Genomic DNA, 21,911 nt, shown 5'->3' with positions numbered 1-21,911 from the left:
CGCTAAACACGCATTTTTCCAGCTTGTACCAACTCAGCACAGATCCTCGTGGTGGCCTGCAGAGTGATCCAAGCAGCAGAGAGCTAAAAGAGTGACTTTCTACCAGATATAAGTATTTTTGTGGCTTTCCCACTGTTATTTAAGCTAGCGACTGCATTTCGCCTGTTTTACTGCTACTTTAAGTGATTTCTGCATTTTACACTGTTTATTGCACTTTAAGTTACTAATTGTTGCAAATTGTTTCTGTAGGCTACACACTAAAGTGCGCTAGCCGATTTACAGCATTTATAGCATTTACTGTCTTTTGTTTTCCATGTCTCTATAATAAAACAAAAAATCTCTTGTTTTCCTGCCTTACTGAACTAGAGTAGTCCAGTTTCAGAGTTGCTGATCCCTGAGCTTTGTTTTTAGTTCCTGTTACTGATTCATTGCCTTATTAGGGAGGAGGGAAGTTTCTTTGCTTACCAGTGGGAGTGGGAAGCACTGAGCAGCCTTTCTGTCCGATTTGGTGAAGTTTCAGCCAGAAACTAGTAGTCCATTGGTTGTTTTGGGCCAATTCCTAGCTCCTTTCAGCCCCCTGCTATAAAACACGCTAAACACGCATTTTCCAGCTTGTACCAACTCAGCACAGATCCTCGTGGTGGCCTGCAGAGTGATCCAAGCAGCAGAGAGCTAAAAGAGTGACTTTCTACCAGATATAAGTATTTTTGTGGCTTTCCCACTGTTATTTAAGCTAGCAACTGCATTTCGCCTGTTTTATTGCTACTTTAAGTGATTTCTGCATTTTACACTGTTTATTGCACTTTAAGTTACTAATTGTTGCAAATTGTTTCTGTAGGCTACACACTAAAGTGCGCTAGCCGATTTACAGCAATTACTGTCTGTTTTTTCCTTGTCTCTGTAATAAAACAAAAAAAATCTCTTGTTTTCCCGCCTTACTGAACTAGAGTAGTCCAGTTTCAGAGTTGCTGATCCCTGGGCTTTGTTTTTAGTTCCTGTTACTGATCCATTGCCTTATTAGGAAGGAGGGAAGTTTCTTTGCTTACCAGTGGGAGTGGGAAGCACTGAGCGGCCTTTTTGTCTGATTTCGTGAAGTTTCAGCCAGAAACTAGTAGTCCATTGGTCGTTTTGGGCCAATTCCTAGCTCCCTTCAGCCCCCTGCTATAAAACACGCTAAATCGCGCTTACGCACACAAGAGCAGCAGCGGTTAAACAAGGTTAAACTATTTGGGCCATCTAAATTCCACTCTTCCAATTTTCCCTTAAAACTACCTTCCTCGAGCTGTACTGCTGATCTAACCAGCATATCCTATAACTGAAAAGTTCATCTCTACTTGATTCCCAAGTAGACTATTCTCTATCTGTAAAGCCTAGCACTTACTCCTACAGTACTTGCACCTTGATAAAGCACTCTTATTATAGATAGTACCCCACCAGCCTAAAACCCACTTCCCCCGGAGTCCTTTGAAAGTCTCTTTATCTACTACTTCTAGTATGTCGAGGGATCAGTTGCTAGTGTCCTCTCCAGCTCAACTGGTGAACCTGGGAATATTGAGGCAATGTTACAACTGCCTCATGTACACAGACAATCCTCTCCTTCTCCCACAAAACACAAATACATGCGAGAGATGCAACTATACGGCCAAACTGGAGGCTGAGCTCTCTCAACATAGGACTGGCAAGACCAGACAGGAGGAGAAGGTAACCACACACAATACATACTCAGTCACACATGGTACCATCACAACTTCAAATCATACACATACTCACACAAAGACATACTCGGAGGCTCTGATCAAAAATTTACCAAAACAGCAGAGGCCACCAAAGCAGACACCCAAACAACTACCACCTCACGACCCAACACATGCAACACATAGACCACACAGTCAGAGTGTCAGACAGTCACAGCCCTTAAGGCCAAACAAAATGCCAGACACACTTGTCATTGGTGATTCCATAGTCAGACACACTGACGTCCCGCTCACCAGACTGAGTAAAGAGAAGGTCACAGTAAGCTGCCTGTCAGGCGCTAGAATCCGCCACATAACGCAAGCACTCAGGTCTCTCAACAGCAGGTACAAGTACGACTCAGTCATTGTCCACGCTGGTGTCAACGACCTGAGACGAACCTCCTTGGACTACATGAAAAGGGACATCGAGGAGCTCTCTGATTATGTAGCCCAGGCAGGTATGACCCTGACCTTGAGCAGTATCCTACCTTCACCTAGAATGATGCCACAATACAGTGATAAGATGATCAGCTTTAATAACTGGCTTAAATTCTGGTGTCATTCAAAGGGGATCCAATGTCTGTCTGCCTGGGATGACATGCTGGACAAGCCACGCTGCTTCGCAAGGGACGGCTTGCACCTGTCACCCCTGGGCTTCCGGATATTGGCAAAGGCTCTTGCCAGCCCCATAGTGCCTTTTTAGGCAAGGCTCAAATTCTAAACCTACCACCCTAGAACACCAAAAGGAAAAAACTAAGGGTAATGCTGCTCAATGCCAGAAGTCTCAATCTCAAGATGCACGACTCGAGGCCCTTCTCAATATGGAGAACATCGATGTCTGTGCTGTGACAGAAACCTGGTTCAAGGCTCCTGAGAGCACCCCAGCACTAACAGGTTTCACCTCATATCATGCCCGCCCCAAAATCCGGACAACACCAAGAAAGGAGGGGGGGTGTCCATATTCATAAAGGACACCCACACCTCAAGGTTGGTGGCAATGCATGATGCATCGGAGACCATCCAGGTGCAATTAACCATAGGCAAGACTGCTCTGCAATTTGTAGCATGTTACAGGCCACCCTCTCAAACTCAGGAACCTCACATGGCCTTCCTGAAAACATTGGAGGGGATAAATGTATCTCCAAACACCATCATACTAGGTGACTTTAACTACCCTAATATAGACTGGGAACACTACTCAAGCCCGAACACTCTAACCCAAAGATTCCTGGAGTTCATAAACTCAAATGCCATGGAACAACTAGTCACCATCCCCACAAGAGGAGAAAACATACTTGATCTCATCATCACGAACATGGGATCAAAATGTTCAACACCGGAAGTATACCCCTCACTGGTGAGATCAGATCATAAACTAATCTCGCTGGAGGTCCTCATCCCGCCCCCACCTGAAACAAAAAAGACCACAGTGAGAAACTTCTCAAAAGCTGATTTCACACTTCTAAAAACTAGTGTGGTCTCCTTTAAGGCCCCTGAGCCAGTGGTAAACATTACTCAAACCGCTGAATCACTTACAAATGCCTTCTACCAGCACCTACAGGACTGCATGGATCAGGCAATCCCAAACAAAACTAAGACTCTCTGTACCAAAGGCAAGCGTCCAGTCTGGTGGACCCCAGCCATAAACAAGCTCTACAACAAAAGGAGGAAGCTACTACAAGATAGAGCAAAATCCTTGAAAGGTAAGACACCTTTGATCATTATAAGTAAAAACTAAGAGCTCTCATAAAATCATCCAAGGCAAATTTTGAGAGAAAAATCGCCAAGGACTCTAAAGAGAATCATAAGGCCTTCTTTAGCTATGTTAGAAACCTAGGAGGAAACTCCCAGATATGCTCAGAATTAGTTCAAAATGATGTGAAAATTACTGAACCTACACACATTGCCAACATACTGGCTGACAGGTTCAGTGCAAACTTCTCCTCTCCCCAAAAGGAGAGATATCTATTCCAGAGGATTGTAGCCCCCAAACATCTCCAACGCCCAGGTGAGAACTGCCCTCACTAAGGCAAAACACACAGCATCCATGGGACCGGATGGTGTCCCCGGCTGTGTGCTTCATGAACTCAGTGAGGAATTAAACCCACAGTTAGGACAGCTGTTTAATCTTAGCCTCACCTCAGGATACGCACTCCAAGGAGTGGCGCACGGTCACTGTGGTCCCACTTCATAAGGGTGGTGCCTCCACAGACCCTGGAAATTACCGCCCCATTAGCTTGACAAGCCTTATCTGCAAAGCCATGGAGAGGATCATAATGGAACTCATAAATAAAGACATAGGGAACTTGCAGACTTTGGATCCAACTCAGTTTGGCTTTGTCAAAGGCAGATCCTGCCTCTTAAACTTGGTTGACTTTTTCGAGACAGTCACCAAGGCCATTGATGAGGGAAAGGCAGTCCATACAGCCTACCTCGACCTGGCAAAGGCCTTCGACACAATACCCCACTCAGGTATCATCGAAAAACTCATCAGCTTGAATGTAAACCCATACATCACAAGATGGGTTGCAAACTGGCTAAGTGACAGAACCCACAGGGTCAGAGTTGCTGGAGCCATGTCAGACTCAAAGCCTGTCACAAGTGGTGTCCCACAGGGCTCAGTCCTGGGTCCACTCTTGTTCGGCATCTACTTTTCTGAAGTACAAGCAAACACAGGAGGGTTATGGCTGACAAAGTTTGCAGATGACTGCAAACTGGGCCATAGTCGAAAACACATCTGACACAGATATCCTCCAGAAGGGCCTCACAGAAATGGATAACTGGTGCCAGAGCCATGGCCTGAAGTTAAACGCCAAAAATGCATAGTCATACCCTTTGGGAAAAACAAGGCTACCCCTAGCTACCATATAGGTGGCAATCCACTGAGCACAGAAAAAGTCATCAGAGATCTGGGGACCCAGGTTGACAGTAGCCTTCGCTTGACACTCATGTTGCTAAAGTAGTTAGGAAAACCTTCTATATCACCCACCTGATCATGAAGGGATTCACATCTAGATCAAGGGAGGTCATCGTCCCCTGTACTCATCACTTATTAGACCTATGATTGAGTACAATGCCCGCTCGAATGTATCTGACCAGACACCTGCTGCAGCTTGAAAGGCCCCAAAAGTTCCTCACCAAAAGTATAAAGGGTCTCAAAATATGTCTTATGCTGCCCGACTGAAAGAACTCCAGCTCTATTCAGTCTCATACCGCTTGCTCAGAGGTGACCTGTGCCTGACATATAAGGCCATGTCAAACCCAGATTTGATGAATATGCTTCACCTCAAAAATCTAGATCCCTCAGAACCACAAGGGCGGAGACTTAAACCTTGACACGGTTATAAATAGAACGTGCTGGAGGGACAGATTCATCACCCAGAGACTCCCTATGCTGTGGAACAAAATCCCGGTACATGTGAGGCAGAGCACCTCTCTGGTCTTGTTCAAGAGGAATCTTGACCAATGGATGGGAGATTGCAGATATACCCCAGGGATTACTTCAGCGTCACTGCTTGACAGAGGCACAGCAAAATGATAGGCATAGTTTTTATTCAAACTAAAGGGGTGGCGAAAGCCACATAACTATGGGCTAGGCTTATAAATGCCCTTGGGCAGATAGCCTAGTATGAACCTATGAACCTATGAACCTATGAATATGACTGTGTTACTGATAAATTAAGTGGTATGTAAAGGCTGTAAAGAATACAAAAGTAGTGAACTGGTGAAAAGGCATCTTAATTTCCTTTACCCCACTGTTCTGTATCTGCATTCCTACATGTGAACTCGGGGGGGGGGGGGTAAAAAAATGACAGCAATGGAAAGCTGTATTGATGAAATGACACATCTCTTCAGCTATTCATATTATGCATAACTTTAGATAACAATCACATTGTTTGTCTGTCATATCCACCCCTGTGCTGATGTCTGGTATAACTTCACCACAAATAAGTGTGTGTTTCTTTGTCCTTTTCTGTAAGCATATAACATTAGACTGAGATGACAAACGAGTTCCATTTAAGAAATTATTATTAAAATCTGTCTCTAAGTATGCATCTTAATGTATAAACATTCAGACTGCCAGTACAGCAGATATTCCCACTGTTGTGTAACGCTGAGCAGCAGTTGTTAGCTTCAATAAGATTTCACTTTTTAAACAACCAGTTCTGTCTCTGAGACACTATTTTAACAGCACAGGCAAATTATAACAAGTAATAAATCACAATCCTTGTCAAATTCATTCAGTTGAAAAAAAATAGTTAATACTATAAGCAAACTCTAAAGTTCAGCATTGTAGGTTTTCCATGCAGTGCTACCTGTTCTAACAAGGACAACATTAAGTTTTATAAACATGCAATTCAGCCTTAACAGTGAAGAATAAACAAAAAAATACCTGTTATTTCATCCTTTCTTTTTACAAATTTCAGGGTTTTGTCATTTGGATCATATCGTTTCTCTGGTATGCTTTGTTCTGTGGTCATATTTTCTGAATATGAAGCTAAACTAACACTAAACCTTATTTATTATCAACTGCAACAAATGGGTGTGACTGAAGGGCAGTTTAACAGAAAATGAAACTGAAAGCCTGTAGGCTTCTGAATAAACCGGAACCAAACAAATAAAACAAATAAAAAAAAAACTTTGAGATTTTCTGGGATTGCAACATATACTTTCTCCATGTGGGATGTTACTGCAACTTGTATTGCTCTACAAGTAATGTGAAACACTTTCTGTAATCTGAAATGGGAGCATTGTTTAAACAAAAAAAATGATTTCTTGTAAATAAGAATATATTCTGCTTTGTAATTTTATTTCTTTTTAAGTATATACTAGAAAGAGTTCTGAAATGTATGAAATGTATGAAAGCTTTGAATTACAAGGGATTGTAGTGTGTGTGTTTGGGGGAAGGGTTAAACAAGAAATTAAAAAAAAAAACTTGCCTTTTGTGCTATTATGATGAATGTACTTAAGTTGTCTTTTTTTTTAAATCTTTGCTGGCAACAAAGGCATTATGCTACCTTAACAGTCTTTGTGACAGTTACTACACAAGAAAGGTATATCTTATATGTTATAAAAACAGTAAGTAGTAACAGAGAGTCCATAAGATGCCTACTTACCTGTAGCTTAAAGCAGATACACTTGAAATGTATTGTCACCCTTTTTGAACTCTTAAAAGTGCTCACCTCCCAAGTCAAACAGGGTCATACATGATCATGAAATGTTTATATTATCTGTGTGTGTGTGTGTGTGTGTGTGTGTGTGTGTGTGTGTGTGTGTGTGTGTGTGTGTGTGTGTGTGTGTGTGTGTGTGTTTGACACTGCCAGCCAAGCTATCTGGAATTTTGTAAATAATCTATGTCATTTGTATATATTGATATGATTTATGCAGAGCTGTATGTTATGTACTGAGCTTCAAGAATGTGACCACAGCATACCCAGCTGGAACACAGAAGATTAACTTACAAAACTTCAAGAAAATAAGTTGAAATTCTTTTATGATTGTGTTGACACAATGTCTAGATCCAGAGGTTTTTCTATTGTCTTGGAGAGAAGTAATTGCTAGGTCTAAAATGTAAAATTGCTTTATTGTTTTGCGACTTCCAGTTCTGAGCAAACTTCTGAGAGATATGTATTTTTTGACACAGAGGTGTTAAATTCTAAGTTTCTGTTTAGTCTGGGAACTGCAGTCAGGTGACAAAGAGTGATGTCATCCAAGCTGGCCCAGCAGTAGTGTTTGATATTGATTTGGGAACTCTCTCAGAGAGAGACTTTGCATTTTGTAGCTTGTCTTTGACCTGGAAACATCCACTCATCATCATCAGCATCTGTACTTGCCTATAAGTAAGTCTAGGCTGCATTAATGTCTTTTAGATATAGTTAGAAATATAGTAAAGATTAGTTTAAATGTGTTCTGTATTTATATGAGACTGTCCTGCAATGTTATGTTAAAATATTTCCTGTGATCCTGAACTCTGAAGTAACTGAGTTTGTTGTCTGAGTATTGTCTTGTTCTTTTATTATTTATTATTAAATATAGCTAAACCTATCTTTGTGGCTGATATTTGTGAGACATATTTAAGCTCTTAGCGTACTTGCATATGTATTTGGTGACACTGTACACTCCTAAATAGCCTTGCATGTCTTGGTCAGACTACCATTTGGATTAATAGTAACATTACATAGTAGGATTAGCCACCCTTTGTTAGGGCCTTATGGTAGCTGATAAGTAAGGATGACTGGTGGCAGCTGGAACTACTTTATAGTCTGGGCAAAAGGGGGCATAGCTAGTAAACTTGTGCCAGCCTTTCAAGGTGTGTGTATGTTTGTATACCAGTCAAATCTCAAAGTGTTTGTATGTGTCAACTACTTGGGCAGGGACATGAAGCACTGGTTGGGCAGAGAGGGTGCTGGAGGTCTTAGCTTGGCCACTTGGCTGAGATCTCAACCCAATGGCTGTTCCAGTGAGGAGTCTTATTGGGGATCTGGAGAGAGAGAGAGAGAGAGAGAGAAACCAGCCCCAGACTGACTGTGATCTATGTGTGCTCTTAAGGGAATTATATTTTACTGTGTGTGTACTTGTCATCATCCCACTTGTACATCCCTCACTGTTGCCAGTGGTGATGATTGAGGCTCCTTGACTACTGGGCCAGTGCAGGGCTGTCACATATTAATTGGTTAGCAGTGGTGGGATATCCACATCACATATTACTTTGTTGACTGTTGTCAGACAGCCACATCGCATTTTAATTGGCTGGTGGTGTGGATATTGAATTCTTGTAGCCTGTATACAGTGGTCACTGAAGGTGTTTGTACTCTCAATCAGCCATGCAGTGAACATTCAGAGTTCATATCACAATTGTTTTATTTATTTAGTTTTTTGTTAGCTTAGTTAGGGAGAGCAGACAAGCATGTCAGCAGTGGACTATGGCAAGCTGACAAGGAGCCAGCTGGCTGAGATGTGCCTAAGGACTGGTGCATGCCGACCTGATTAAAGCAGCCATGATTGCTGCTTTAGTCACAGCTGCATTACACCCCATCAATCAGGAGAACAATCAGACTGGCCTTGGAGATGTACAATGCTCAAAAAATGGACAGCTCAACCTTTCCACAGAGGACTTAAAAATCCGTCTGCAGTTAAAGAGACTTGAGCTAGAGGCCAAGCGTTTGGAAATAGAACCAGCAGAGAGACTGAGATGTCTAGACACTGAGGAAAATAAGAAACTGCAACATCTGAAGGCTGAGGAAGATGAGAAACTGCGATGCCTGGAAGCTGAGGAGAATGAGAGGCAGAGGCAACATGAAAAGGAGATTCTGACTCTTTGCCAGAGTCATGGAGGTAATAGGGAAGGGAATAACCAAACCCCAGATACAACAAAGGTCAGTAAATTTCTTCCACAATTTACAGAGGGGGATCATTTTGATAGTTTAATTCACATTTTTGAGAGGGTATGTAAACAGTATAATGTTGACCAAGGGCTCAGGGTATGGTTCCTGAGCCCCTTACTCCATGGTAAAGCTGTAACTGTAATTTCTAAACTGTCTGATACTGATTGCTTGAATTATAATATAGTCAAAATGTGTTTGTTAGAATGCTTTAAGTTAACACCTCAAGCGTATAGGAAAACATTTTGTAAGCATAGACCTAAGGCAGATGAAAGTGTGTGTGAATATGTTGCTGAACTAAGCACTTATTTTCATAGGTGGGTGAGTGGATGTCAGGTCACCACTTTTGAAGGGCTGGCAGACCTTTTGGTGAGGGAACAAGCACTTAGCACCTTCCCTGAGGACATGAGAATCTGGTTATCTAATAGACAATGCACTACAGCAGATAAGTTGGGGAAGAAGGGAGACCTATTATATACCTAGCAAGCATGGCATCACTGCACAGGAAAGGGACACCCAGTGCTGCTCAGGGGTCTAAGATAACCCATAGTGGGCAGCCCAGATTGCCCCAACAGAGTCCACCAGTAGCAGGGGAAGCCACTAGCCCAGGTACATGTCCAGGACCGAGGGGTAAATGTTTTAAATCCAACCAACTGGGCAATGTAGCATATAGATGTCCACAGAAGCAAGGTGGGGAACAAAAGTTGGGAGAGCCAGTAAGTGGGAATGACAAAATGCCAACAGTAGGTTGTCCCGAGACAACAAGGGTATCACACTACCACAACAGGTTATATCCTATCTTAGTGAATGGGAAAGAGGCCATGGCTAAGAGAGACACAGCCTCTGTCTTAACCATTGTGAAGCCTGCAATGGTTACAGAGGAGCACTACTTGCTTGGGCAGTCAACTCCAGTCAGAGCGTTAGGAGGGACCTCATTCCAAATACCTTTGGCTAGGGTTCACCTTGACTGGAAGGGTGGAAAAGGAAGCCAGCAAGTAGGTGTGTTTGAGGATATCCCTGCAGATGTCCTGATAGGGAATGATTTTGATAATGCAGTACTGTGTGTTCATGCATTTACACGCAGGCAGGCTTGGAGACAAGCATGAGGGTCTGTTAGCCTGGGGGAGACCCAGACAAACTGCTCACTTGCAGCCAGGACTGGTGAGGTGGTTACTTCCGTGAAGGAGCTACCCTGTACTAGTGAGACTGATAGTGAGCCACAGCTGCTTGTGGGTGCTGATGTTCCCTTGGACAGAGTGACTGCAAGGACAGAGGTGAGTAGTAGTACCCAGGCTGACAGTGATGCACCACTATCAGAGAATGCCAGACTTCCTGTGGAAGGGGAGCTGGGAAGGGTTACCAAGAGAGAGAGTTGAGACAGGCTCAGCTCTCAGACCCTACATTGCAAGGCCTGAGGGAGGTAGCTAGTGAGGCACCTGATTCTCAAGGGAAGGGGAAATCTGTATACTGGGACAAAGGGTTACTGTATAGAGAGTGGAGCCCTGAGGAAGGGCTAGAGGGTGAGAGAATACAGCAGTAGGTAGTGCCCAGAGCCTACCATCTGGCACTTCTAAACATAGCCCATGATATTCCCTTTGCAGGTCATATGGGCGTAAAATGTACAAAGAAATGTATTATGCGGAACTTTTATTGGCCTGGGATTTCCAGAGATGCAATAGGGTACTGCAGGACCTGTGAGCAGTGACAAAAGGTAGGCAAGGCAGGAAACAAGGTGAGAGCTCCTTTGATGCCTTTTCCTGTGACTGAGGAGCCATTTCAGAGGGTAGCTATGGATATTGTGGGGCCTCTGAGTACCCCAAGCTCCACACGGAAAAAGTATATCCTAGTGGTAGTAGATTATGCTACCAGATACCCTGAAGCAGTGGGTCTGTCCTCCACTGAGGCAGAAATGGTGGCAAATACTTTGCTGGAAATTTTCAGCAGGGTAGGTTTTCCAAAAGAAATATTGAGTGACAGAGGTGCCAATTTCACATCAGACCTGCTAGCTTGTCTGTGGAAGTACTGTGGAGTGAAGCACCTAAAGACCACCCCTTACCATCCCCAGACTAATGGTTTTGTTGAGAGGTTAAATGCTACACTCAAGATGATGTCACAGGCATTTGCAAACCAATTTAGGAAGGAGCGGGACAAATATTTACCCCATCTGTTGCTTGCTTACAAAGAAGTGCCCCAGAAATCCACAGTTTTTTCATCCTTTGAGTTACTGTATGGGGATAGGGTGAGGGGACCTCTAGATCTGATTTGAGATGAGTGGGAGGGTGAGTGTGACTCCCACAAGGAGTCTATTGTGGCATATGTCCTAAACCTCAGGACAAGACTCTGGAAACTCATGGGCTTGGCCTAGAGGAACCTAGCAGAAGCCCAACAGTAGAAAAAGGTCTGATATGACAAGAATGCTTGAGCTAGAGAGTATGCTGTAGGGCAGCAGGTAATGGTTCTCATTCCTGTGAGACACAACAAGCTGCAGGCAGCTTGGGAGGGACCCTACAAAGTGGTAAGGAAGGTCAGTGATGTTGAAACCAAAAATCTCATGAAGTGATGCAGTCCTTAAAATGCAGAGACCAGTAAAAGAAAGATATTCTTTATTGAAAAGTTGAACTCAGGACTTCTTCAGAACAAAATAATCATTAAAACCTGGTTCTTTTTAAACATAATTAACTTGTCACATGACACTGTACAGTTGCATATCCCTCCACAGCAATCCAGAACCATTTTACTCAACACAACATATTACATATCACCACTGTTAGTGAATCCAGACCACAAAATATATAAAAAACTTCATAAAAAATAATTTTGGAACTGGCTTTAAATGAATTAAATTGGTAGTTTAGAGTAAATGTGATTTCGCTGGCTGGGTTAAATGAATCAATAAATCTCATGGCCGTATTAAGGAAAAGGGCACTGGATATTTAACTCCCATTAGTTTTACCTTTTTCTCACAATTATATTTGTTAGTGAGTAGAAACATTATAGTAAGAGGTTCTGCTACAAGTATGCTTTTACTGCTTCCAGCCATAGTGTTTTTATGCAGCAGTACTTTTTTTGTTATTATGTTTAGTTATTTTTTATGAAATTTTTTTTATGAAGTTTTTAATATATATTGTGGTCTGGATTCACTAACAATGGTGATGTGTAATATGTTGTGTTCAGTAAAATGGTTCTGGATTGCTGTGGAGGGATATGCAAACGTATAGTGTCATGTAACAAGTTAATGTTTAAAAGAACCATGTTTTAATGATTATTTTGTTCTGAAGAAGTCCCTAGTTCAACATGGATGAAAGCATTTAACCTTTCAATAAAGAATATCTTATTTTTTACTGGCCATGTATATTTTGAGGACTGCATCACTCCATGAGGTTTTTGGTTTCAAGTTTTATTTGGCCTTATGACTAGCACTAGTTGTCTTACTTAAGGCCAGTGATGTTAACTACATGATAGAACTGCTAGGCAGGAGACAGGGGCACAAACTGTACTATGTTAACATGAAACCTTACCATGATAGAGAGACCTTTGTGCTGTGTATTTGCAGTGGATGGCAGGAGGAATCTGAGGGGGAACTGGCAACTGATCTCCTGAATGAGGCTTAGACTGACACCTCAGTGGAAGGGGTAGCAATGTCCCAGCAGCTATCCCCTACCCAGGTTCGAGAAATCCGAGCAGTGTTACAGGAGTTTGGAGGAATGTTCACTGGGAAACCAGGGTGCACCCACCTGGTGCAGCACCATGTGAATACAGGACCCCAAAGGTCTATTAAGCAGGCCCCTTATAGGGTGCCTGAGAGAGTCAAACAGACTCTGTGGGAGGAGATACAGGAAATGTTGAATCTAGGGGTAATTCAGGAGTCCTGCAGTCCATGGGCCTCCCCAGTGGTGCTGGTACCAAGGAAGGATGGCAGCACCAGGTTCTGTGTGGACTACAGGAAATTAAATTAGTCAAAAAGAGTCAGATGCTTACCCCATGCCTAGGACAGATGAAGCCCAGGAGCAACTGGGTGGGGCTAAGTGCCTTACCACCATTGGTCTTACCAAGGGTTACTGGCAGGTACCTTTGAATCCCAGTGCTAGAAAGAAGTCAGCCTTTGTGACTTCTTTTGGCTTGCATGAGTTCACATAGATGCCCTTTGGGATGAGAAATGCCCCAGCGACTTTCCAGAGGCTGGTAGATCGTATCCTACCAGGAGCAGGGGATTTTGCCCTTGCTTACCTAGATGATATTGCCATCTACAGCCATTCCTGGCAAGAGCACCTTCAGCATGTCAAGGAGGTGTTGGGCAGACTACAGAGAGCAGGGTTGACCATTAAGCCCAGCAAATGTCAGGTAGGTATGGCAGAGGTCTCCCACCTGGGACACAGAGTGGGGAATGGTCAGATCAGGCCAGAACCTGCCAAAGTAGAAGCCATTGAGGCATGGCCTGCCCCTGTACCAAAAAGCAGGTGAGGGCGTTCTTAAGGACAGCGGGGTACTACAGACAGTTTGTCCCCAGTTATAGTATGATACCTGCTCCCCTCAAGGACCTGACAAGGAAAAACAGGCCAGATAAGGTAGTGTGGACCCCAGCATGTGAGCAGGCATTCCAGAAGCTTAAGGGAGCTTTGGGAGGACCCTCTGTGTTAGCCAGTCCAGATTACAGCAAAGAATTTGTTGTGCAGGTGGATGCTTCAAACCATGGAGTGGGGGCTGTACTTAGCCAGGTTTCCTCAGAAGGAGAAGAGCACCCAGTGGTATATCTCAGTCATAGGCTCCAACCCAGGGAGGAATGCTATGCATCTGTAGAAAAGGAATGCCTAGCCATAGTGTGGGCACTGCAGAAACTTCAGCCTTATCTGTATGGAAGGAAATTCACTGTAGTTACAGACCACAATCCCTTAACATGGCTACATTGAGACAGCCAGCAAAATGCCAAGTTACTAAGGTGGAGCCTAGAGTTGCAAACATATGATATGACAGTGCAGCAGTGCAGTGGGGTTAGAAATGCCAATGCATATGGGTTGTCAAGACAGGGAATGGGGTAAGGAATTCCCATAAAGGCTCAACCCTCTCAAGCTACGTTTCTGAAGGGTCACTTGAAAAACTAGCTTGAGCTTTCGGGGAGGGGAGAAATGTGACACTGCCAGCTCAGCTATCTGGAATTTTGTAAATAATTCTATGTCATTTGTGAATATTGATATGATTTATACAGAACTGTACATTATGTACTGAGCTTCAAGAATGTGGCCACAGCATACCCTGCTGGAACACAGAAGATTAACTTACAAAACTTCAAGAAAATAAGTTGAAATTGTTTTACAGTTGTATTATCTCTCAGTTTCCGTGAAGCAGACACAATGTTTAGAGCCAGAGTTTTTTCTATTGTCTTAGAGAGAAGTAATTGCTAGGTCTAAAATGTGAAAGTGTTTTATTGTTTTGCGACTTCCAATTCTGAGCAAACCTCTGAGAGATATGTATTTTTGACACAGAGGTGTTAAATTTTAAGTTTCTGTTTTACCTGGGAACTGAAGTCAAGTGACAAAGAGTGATATCATCCAAGCTGGCCCAACAATGGTGTTTGATATTGATTTGGGAACTCTCTCAGACAGTGACTTTGCATTTTGTATCTTGTCTTTGACCTGGAAACATCCACTCATCATCATCTGCACTTACCTGTAAGTCTAGGCTACAGTAATTTATTTTAGATATAGTTATATATATATATATATAGTAAAGATTGGTTTATATGTTTTCTGTATTTATTTGAGACTGTCCTACAATGTTGTTTTAAAATATTTCCTGTGATTCTGATCTCTGAAGTAACTGTTTATTGTCTGAGTATTGTCTTGTTCTTTTATTATTTATTATTAAATATATTTAAACTTATCTTTGTGGATGATATTTGTGAGACATATTTAAGTTCTTAGAGTACTTGCATATGTATTTGGTGACACTGTACAGGCCATTCCTAAATAGCCTTGCATGTCTTGGTCAGACTACCATTTGGATTAATAGTAACATTACACAGTAGGATTGGCCACCCTTTGTAAGGGCCTTATAGTAGCTGATAAGTAAGGGTGTCTGGTGGCAGCTGGAACTACCTTATAGTCTGGGCAAAAGGGAGCATAGCTAGTAAACTTGTGCTAGCCTTTCCCAGGTGTGTGTATGTGTGTGTGTGTGTGTGTGTGTGTGTGTGTGTGTGTGTGTGTGTGTGTGTGTATGTGTGTGTGTGTTTGTGTGTGTGTGTGTGTGTTTGTATACCAGTCAAATCTCAAAGTGTGTGCATGTGTCAGTTACTTGGGTAAGGACACAAAGCACTGGTTGGACAGAGAGGGTCCTGGAGGTCTTAGCTTGGCCATTTGGCTGAGATCTCAACCCAAAAGCTGTGCAAGTGGGGAGTCTTATTGGGGATCTGGAGAGAGAGGGATAAACCAGCCCCAGACTGACTGTGATCTCTGTGTGCTCTTAAGGGAAATTGTACTTTACTGTGTGTGTACTTGTTATCCTCCCATTGTGTACATCCCTCACTGTTGCCAGTGGTGAGGATTGAGGCTTGACTACTGGGCTAGTGCAGGGGTGTCACAGTGTTGATCCACAGCTCTGTACTAATTAAACCTGGCACCATCCGTAGGCCCTCCTACTTTTATTCTTTTTATATATGCCTTTACTAGGTATCTAAACTAAGCCTGGCAGTTGGCTTAGAAGGTTAAAGATCTGTTAACAAGCTGTTTCTTATATTCCAGAGGTGCCAGGTTTGATTTCCTCAGCCTCCATTGTCTAACAGTGTGTGAGCAAATCATTTAGCCAGACACTACTCCTGGGGTGAGTATTAAAAAGGTCTATGGAGGTCAGTGTGCTATGTCAGAAAACAGATATAAATAAATAAGTCTGGCAAGACACTGAAGTCAGCTTCACATGTATTTATTTACTTTTTACATTTCTTGACTGCAATGATCTGACTGGGCCATACAAACCTTTTCAGCAGAGGCCCAGGGAAAAAAAGCTCCATTAGTATGTATTTTTTTTTTAAGATTATTAGTTTTATAAATTATCTTATTAATACACAGATACAGATAATACTATTATGTACATTATTACTATGCATAAGGGATGGCAGAATGTCATACATTATGAGATATGCAGATACAATTTTCAAACATACATTGTGGGATATACAGATATAATTTTTAAAAACGTACATATGCAGGTAAACATTGTGGGGCAGCCAGGAGGAAATTTTCATGAGTATGTACAAATCGCAAACTAAAAGCCATATGGCAGAGTTTAAGAACTGAGACTGGAAAAATGAGAGGTAGAAAAGCTTAGATAGTGTGTTCCAGTCAGGGGGCAGGACACACATAGTCTCAGAGATAAGTGAAAGCAAAAGGCCTTGAAGAAGTTTGGTTTCAATTCGATTAGCCTGAGTTTTACAGGTAAGCTGTTTCTTAGGAGTGATACTGCATGGGGGTAGAGAGACATGCCAAGTGAGCTATGTGTTACAAAGACAAAGGACAGAACTTTTTCTTGTTATCACAAATGTCTGTGGGGTTTGTACTGTTGTATTAATGTAGCTGTCACTCTCCTACTTTGGACACAATAGAAGAGTCTTTGTGGATTCTGTTCAAACCAGCTTTATTTTATACAAACACATCACAATAGAAGATTACTAACTTTAACTTAAGTAACTTATATATAAACTAACTACTGCAATCATACATGCTCACTCTCTGGCTGCAGTCTGAAAATAGCACTAGATATGGCACGTGCTCAGTCTTTATACATGCATATTATGTCTTTGACATGCTTCTTAAAGATGCAGTACACACAGCACGTGCACTCTGATCTACATCCTCCCTCTTGAAAAATAAAGCATGCAGTGTTATGAATCTATTTGACATCCAAATATCACATACAGTTTTGTATCACACAATTATATAAATGATATACATATATACACAGTTAAGTCCATGTTGTTGCATATTTCACACTGGGCCTGGATTCTTGTCCATATAGTGTGACATAAAATTGGGAATTGGACTTAAGGGTACCTTTTTGGCTAGGCTTGTATAGGCCCTAGGGCCAATAGCCTAGTGCCTACCTATGAACAACTGGAGTGGTCTCCTTATATTAATCAGTCTTTGAAAAGTCTGAAACACCTTCAGGATTGGAATCAGAGATGGTAACACACTCTGGTCTGGAAACAATGTTCGATTCGCTCTGAGATTTAGAGTCTGTGTCCTTCAAATGGTATTGTGATGATATTTCTGGTACAGGATTAAATGTCTGTGGTTCCTCCTGTACTCCATACCCTGAGATTCTACAAGGTAGGATCTTGGCTCGGCACATATACCTGTACCTTGGCCAATCCAGTTCAAACCTTTTGCCATTTGTATTCTCACTGTTTCTCCTTCCCTCAATGGATGATGTAATCTGCTTGATTTGTCAAAGCTGGACTTCTGGGTTGAATGCTTTTTGAATAGTTGAACCTTTATGGTTCTGTTGTTCTTAGATTTAAGTCTTAATAAACTGGAGCTAATAGGTAGTGTCATTCAAGTTTGCTTGGAAAGAAGTCTTTGAGCAGGTGAGCCAAGAATATCGTCACAGGGCATGTTTCTGAGATTATGTAAGTTCAAAAAGACATCGATATTGTCACACTTTGACCTTTCAAGTAATTGCTTTGTTCTCTGCACTGCACATTCAGCTAGACTATTTCACTGTGGATATTCAGGACTGCTAGTGACATGTACAAAGTGCCACTCTGTTGCAATTTTCTGAAACAACTGACTAGTAAATTGAGTACCATTGTCAGAGATAACTTAGTGTGGACTACCATGGACTGAGAAATTGCTTTTCAACTTAGTAATAACAGTTGTTGATGTTAGATTAAGTAGTAAGTCAACCTCAAACCAGTTTGAATAACAGTTTACCAATACTAAGTAGTGCTGATTGTCCCACTCTAAGATATCAATGGCTACTGTCAACCAAGGTAATTCAGGGACTGGACTTAGCTGAAGTGGTTCTCTTTGCAGATGCAGCTTAGCACTATTGGATACAGAACAAGAAGAAAGTACTTTATTAATGTCTCTCAGTAATGATTTCAAAAATACTAATTGTCATTTTTTTTAGTGGATGCCGAACCTGGGTGGCCACGATGCAAATTATGGATATATTGTTGTAAGGAAGCAGGAACAACAATTCTAGGACCTTTGAAAATAATGACATCTTCCATCTACATTTCATCTCTGTAAGGAAAATAGGTTTGCACTTCAGGTGGTACACTAGATTGCTTTAACGGCCATCTAACATTAATCTAGTGATTGAGCTTTTGCAAAATTGGATCAATCTTAATGGGATCTCTTAACTCATCAAGCCTGGTGGTAGAAAAATTATGTACTGCTATCACATCAAAGAAAAAATTCTCTGCATCAAGCTCTTCTGTCATATTTCTGGGCAATCTGGATAAGGTATCAGCCAGATAGAGTAGTTTACATTTTGTGTGGACCATTTTGAAGTTGCACTTTTTGCAATTTGAGCATCATTCTCTGTAATCTTGCTGGAGCTGAATGCATAGGCTTTTTTAGACTGGTAACTAGAGGTTGGTGATCAGTTTCAATCTGAATAGCTCAACCAGAAATATAATCATGAAACTTGGAACATGCAAATACTATTGCCAAAGTTCTTTCTCAATTTGAGCATACTGCATCTCATTTTGGGTAAGTGTTCTAGATGCATAGGCTACTGGTCTGCCATCTTGAAGTATAACTGCACCTAAACCAAATTTTGAAACATCAACAGGAAAGAGTAACTGGTTGGTTCACATCATAGTACCTTAATGTAGGTGGGGCGGCAATTTTCTGCTTGAGGTCTTCAAATGCCTTCTGGTGGTGTTTCAACCATGACCATACAACATTTTTGCGTGTTACCTCTCCTAAAGGTGCTGTCAACTCACTGAAGTCTGGTATGAACTTGCCTAAATAATCGACCATGCCTAGGAAATGTACAGCTTGAACATTGTCTGATGCTGACATCTCAAGGATTGCTGCTTGCTTGGACAAATCTGGTCTCAAGCCAATACTGGTAAATAAATGACCTACATATGTAACTTCTGGTAGCCTGAATTTGCACTTCAGAGGATTGAGTTTCAAGTTTACTTCACATGCTCTATCTAGAACTCTCTTTAAGTTTCTCTCATGCTCTTATTCACCATTGCCTCCAACCAATAAATCATCTGCTGTTATGGCACAAGGATGACCCGAAAGAATTTGCTCCATTGCACGCTGAAAGACTTCACTTGCAGAATTTATTCCATATGGCATCCTTAGGAATCTGTATCTGCCAAATGGGATACCAAAAGTTTGTAGTAATGAGGATTTGCAGTCAAGCACCACTTGCCAAAATGAACTTTTTGCATCCAAAAGAGAAAAAACAGTGGCATTCGGTATCAAAGCTGCGACATCTTCAGTTGTGCTCATTGGAAGATACAGTCTCTTTGATGCTTTGTTCAGATCTCTTGGGTCAATACATATTCTGATTTTGTCTGAGCCTTTTTTGTGAGCAGCTACCATAGACGACACTGATTCAGTTGATTCTGTAATTGGATAAATTACACCTTGCTGCACCATTTTATCCAATTGAGCTTTGACTTTATTCTGCATAGCTATCGGAACTTTTCTTGCTGGATTGACCACTGGAGTGACCTCTGGGTCTAACTTCATAGCATACCCGACTGGAAGTTTGCCCAACTTGTCATCGAAAACATCTGCATATTCTGAGAAAATGTCTTCAGAAAAACTAGCAAGCGGAGATGGACTTATGTGATGAACTTCTTTGGTAAAAGAAAGCAGATTCATTCTCAAACTATCTTTGAGACCCAGTAAAGACTGTACTGACCTTCAAACTACATAGAACAACAAGTTGTGACAGCTTTTGGCTAATAACATGAAAGCATCACTGAGCCTTCGGTTTGAATTTCTTCACCTCCATAAGCAACAGGTTTCACACTACTGGCCGCATTGAGTTGTTCATTAGCTCTCACTCTAGAAAATGTGTCTGCTGATATAACATTACACTTTTAACCAGTGTCTATGTTAAGCCCTGTGAATTTACAATTGATCCAGACAGTACAAAATATTTCACTCTGCCAATAAATTCACTGCATCAACCCTCTCATGAAGCACTGACACACCATCTACATAAAAAGCTGACTTTTGCGTCTCTAATTGATCAACTTGCATTTTTGTGTGACCTTTCTTTACAACTGTGTGTGGTTTACTTGATCTGCAAAACTTTTGAAAATGGTTCCATTTTTCACACTTGTAACATTGCTGACCAAATGCTAAACACTTCTCTCTTTTAGACTCATGATTTGCACCACAATTGCAACAGTTAACAATAAAGCTGGACTTGGGTTTGCTAATTCATGCTTGTACTGCACTGAGGATGCTCCTTTAACTGAACTAGCCTTAGAACTTGCTGGAAAGCTATGTGGTTTCCCTGGTGAGCTAGCAGGGGCTGTGGCTGTCTTGTGCTTAGGCCAGCTTCTGTTTGCCACATGTTGCATACTATCTACATTTGCTCTGGAGCCTGCTGAAACAATGCTCTTGTTACTCACAAGCATACTTGGTGTTTTTCTGGCACTTCATGGCTCTGACAAATCTCTATGGCTTTGCTTAATGTTACATTACTGTCACGAAGCAAGATCTTTCTCACAGCACACTATGAATACCACACATGAGCCTGTCCTTGATTAACTCATCTTTCTCCAGATCCCCAAAAGACTCCTCACTGGCACAGCTATAGAGGTGAGATCTTAGCTGTGTGGCCAAGCCAAGACTTCCAGCATCCTCTCTGTCCAACCAGTGCTTCATGTCCCTGCCCAAGTAGCTGACACACACACACACACACACACTCTTTGAGGTTTGATTTATACATGTACACACACCTGGGAAATGCTGGCACAGGTTTACTAGCTATGCCCCCTTTTGCCCAGACTGTAAGGTAGTTATCACTGCCAACAGCCAACTCCTTATAAGCTACTTTAAGGCCCTTAACAAAGGGTGTCCAATCTTACTATGTAATGTTACTATTAATACAAATGGTAGTTTCACAAATAGCAAGGCTATTAGGAGTGGCCTACACAGTGTCACCAAATAAATCTGCAAGTACTCTCAGAACTTAAATATCTCTAGACAGATCAGCCACAATGAAAGGTTTAAATATATTTAATTATAAATAATTAAAGAACAAGAAATATCCAGTATATAATCACAGTGACATCAGAGTTCAAAATCACAGGAAATATTAAAACAACATTGCAGGACAGTCTCAAATAAATAAAGAAAAATATATAAACTAAGTTGTATTATATTTTTCACTATATCTAAGAGAATTATATTATTCCCTAGTAACCTACTTCATCAGAACAAGGCAGATGTGGTGAATGGATCTTATAGTTACTGTCAGGTCCAAAACAGAATACAGAATGCTGTGTCTCACTAAGAGACCTCTCAAATTAATATTGCAAATATTACTGCTGGGCTAGCTTGCAAAATGACATAATTTCTTGTCATCTGACTTCTAGTCCCCAGGCCGAAAACAACCATTGATGGCAGTTGGTAGCATTTAGCATCTACCTGTAAAAATACATAGACAGAGGCTTTTCCTCAGATTTTTGGCATTCGCTGGAAGTCATAAAACAATAAAACACTTCCAAGACAATACGGAAAGTTCCCTAGTACAGGCATTATGTCTGTAGCTGCATTGAAAACTGAAATATATATTTTATTGCATTGCCTATAAAGTAATT

General features: G+C 41.6%; 1 protein-coding gene across 1 annotated transcript in view; it reads right to left on the bottom strand.

Moving 5' to 3' along the window:
- LOC122798606 (probable E3 ubiquitin-protein ligase RNF144A-A) overlaps positions 1-6,299 on the bottom strand; it is a 30,125-nt gene extending 23,826 nt beyond the window's left edge. The window contains exon 1 of the mRNA XM_044067684.1: positions 6,127-6,299. Within this exon, the coding sequence (XP_043923619.1) occupies positions 6,127-6,214 (88 nt within the window). The 5' untranslated portion in view covers positions 6,215-6,299. The remainder of the gene's footprint in view (positions 1-6,126) is intronic.
- Between the last annotated feature and the right edge of the window lie 15,612 nt (positions 6,300-21,911).

This window comes from Protopterus annectens, chromosome 3.part1 (genome assembly GCF_019279795.1).
Source record: "Protopterus annectens isolate FY-2018-M chromosome 3.part1, PAN1.0, whole genome shotgun sequence".
Lineage (NCBI taxonomy): Eukaryota > Metazoa > Chordata > Ceratodontiformes > Protopteridae > Protopterus > Protopterus annectens.
This window is presented reverse-complemented; position numbering and strand designations above follow the sequence as displayed.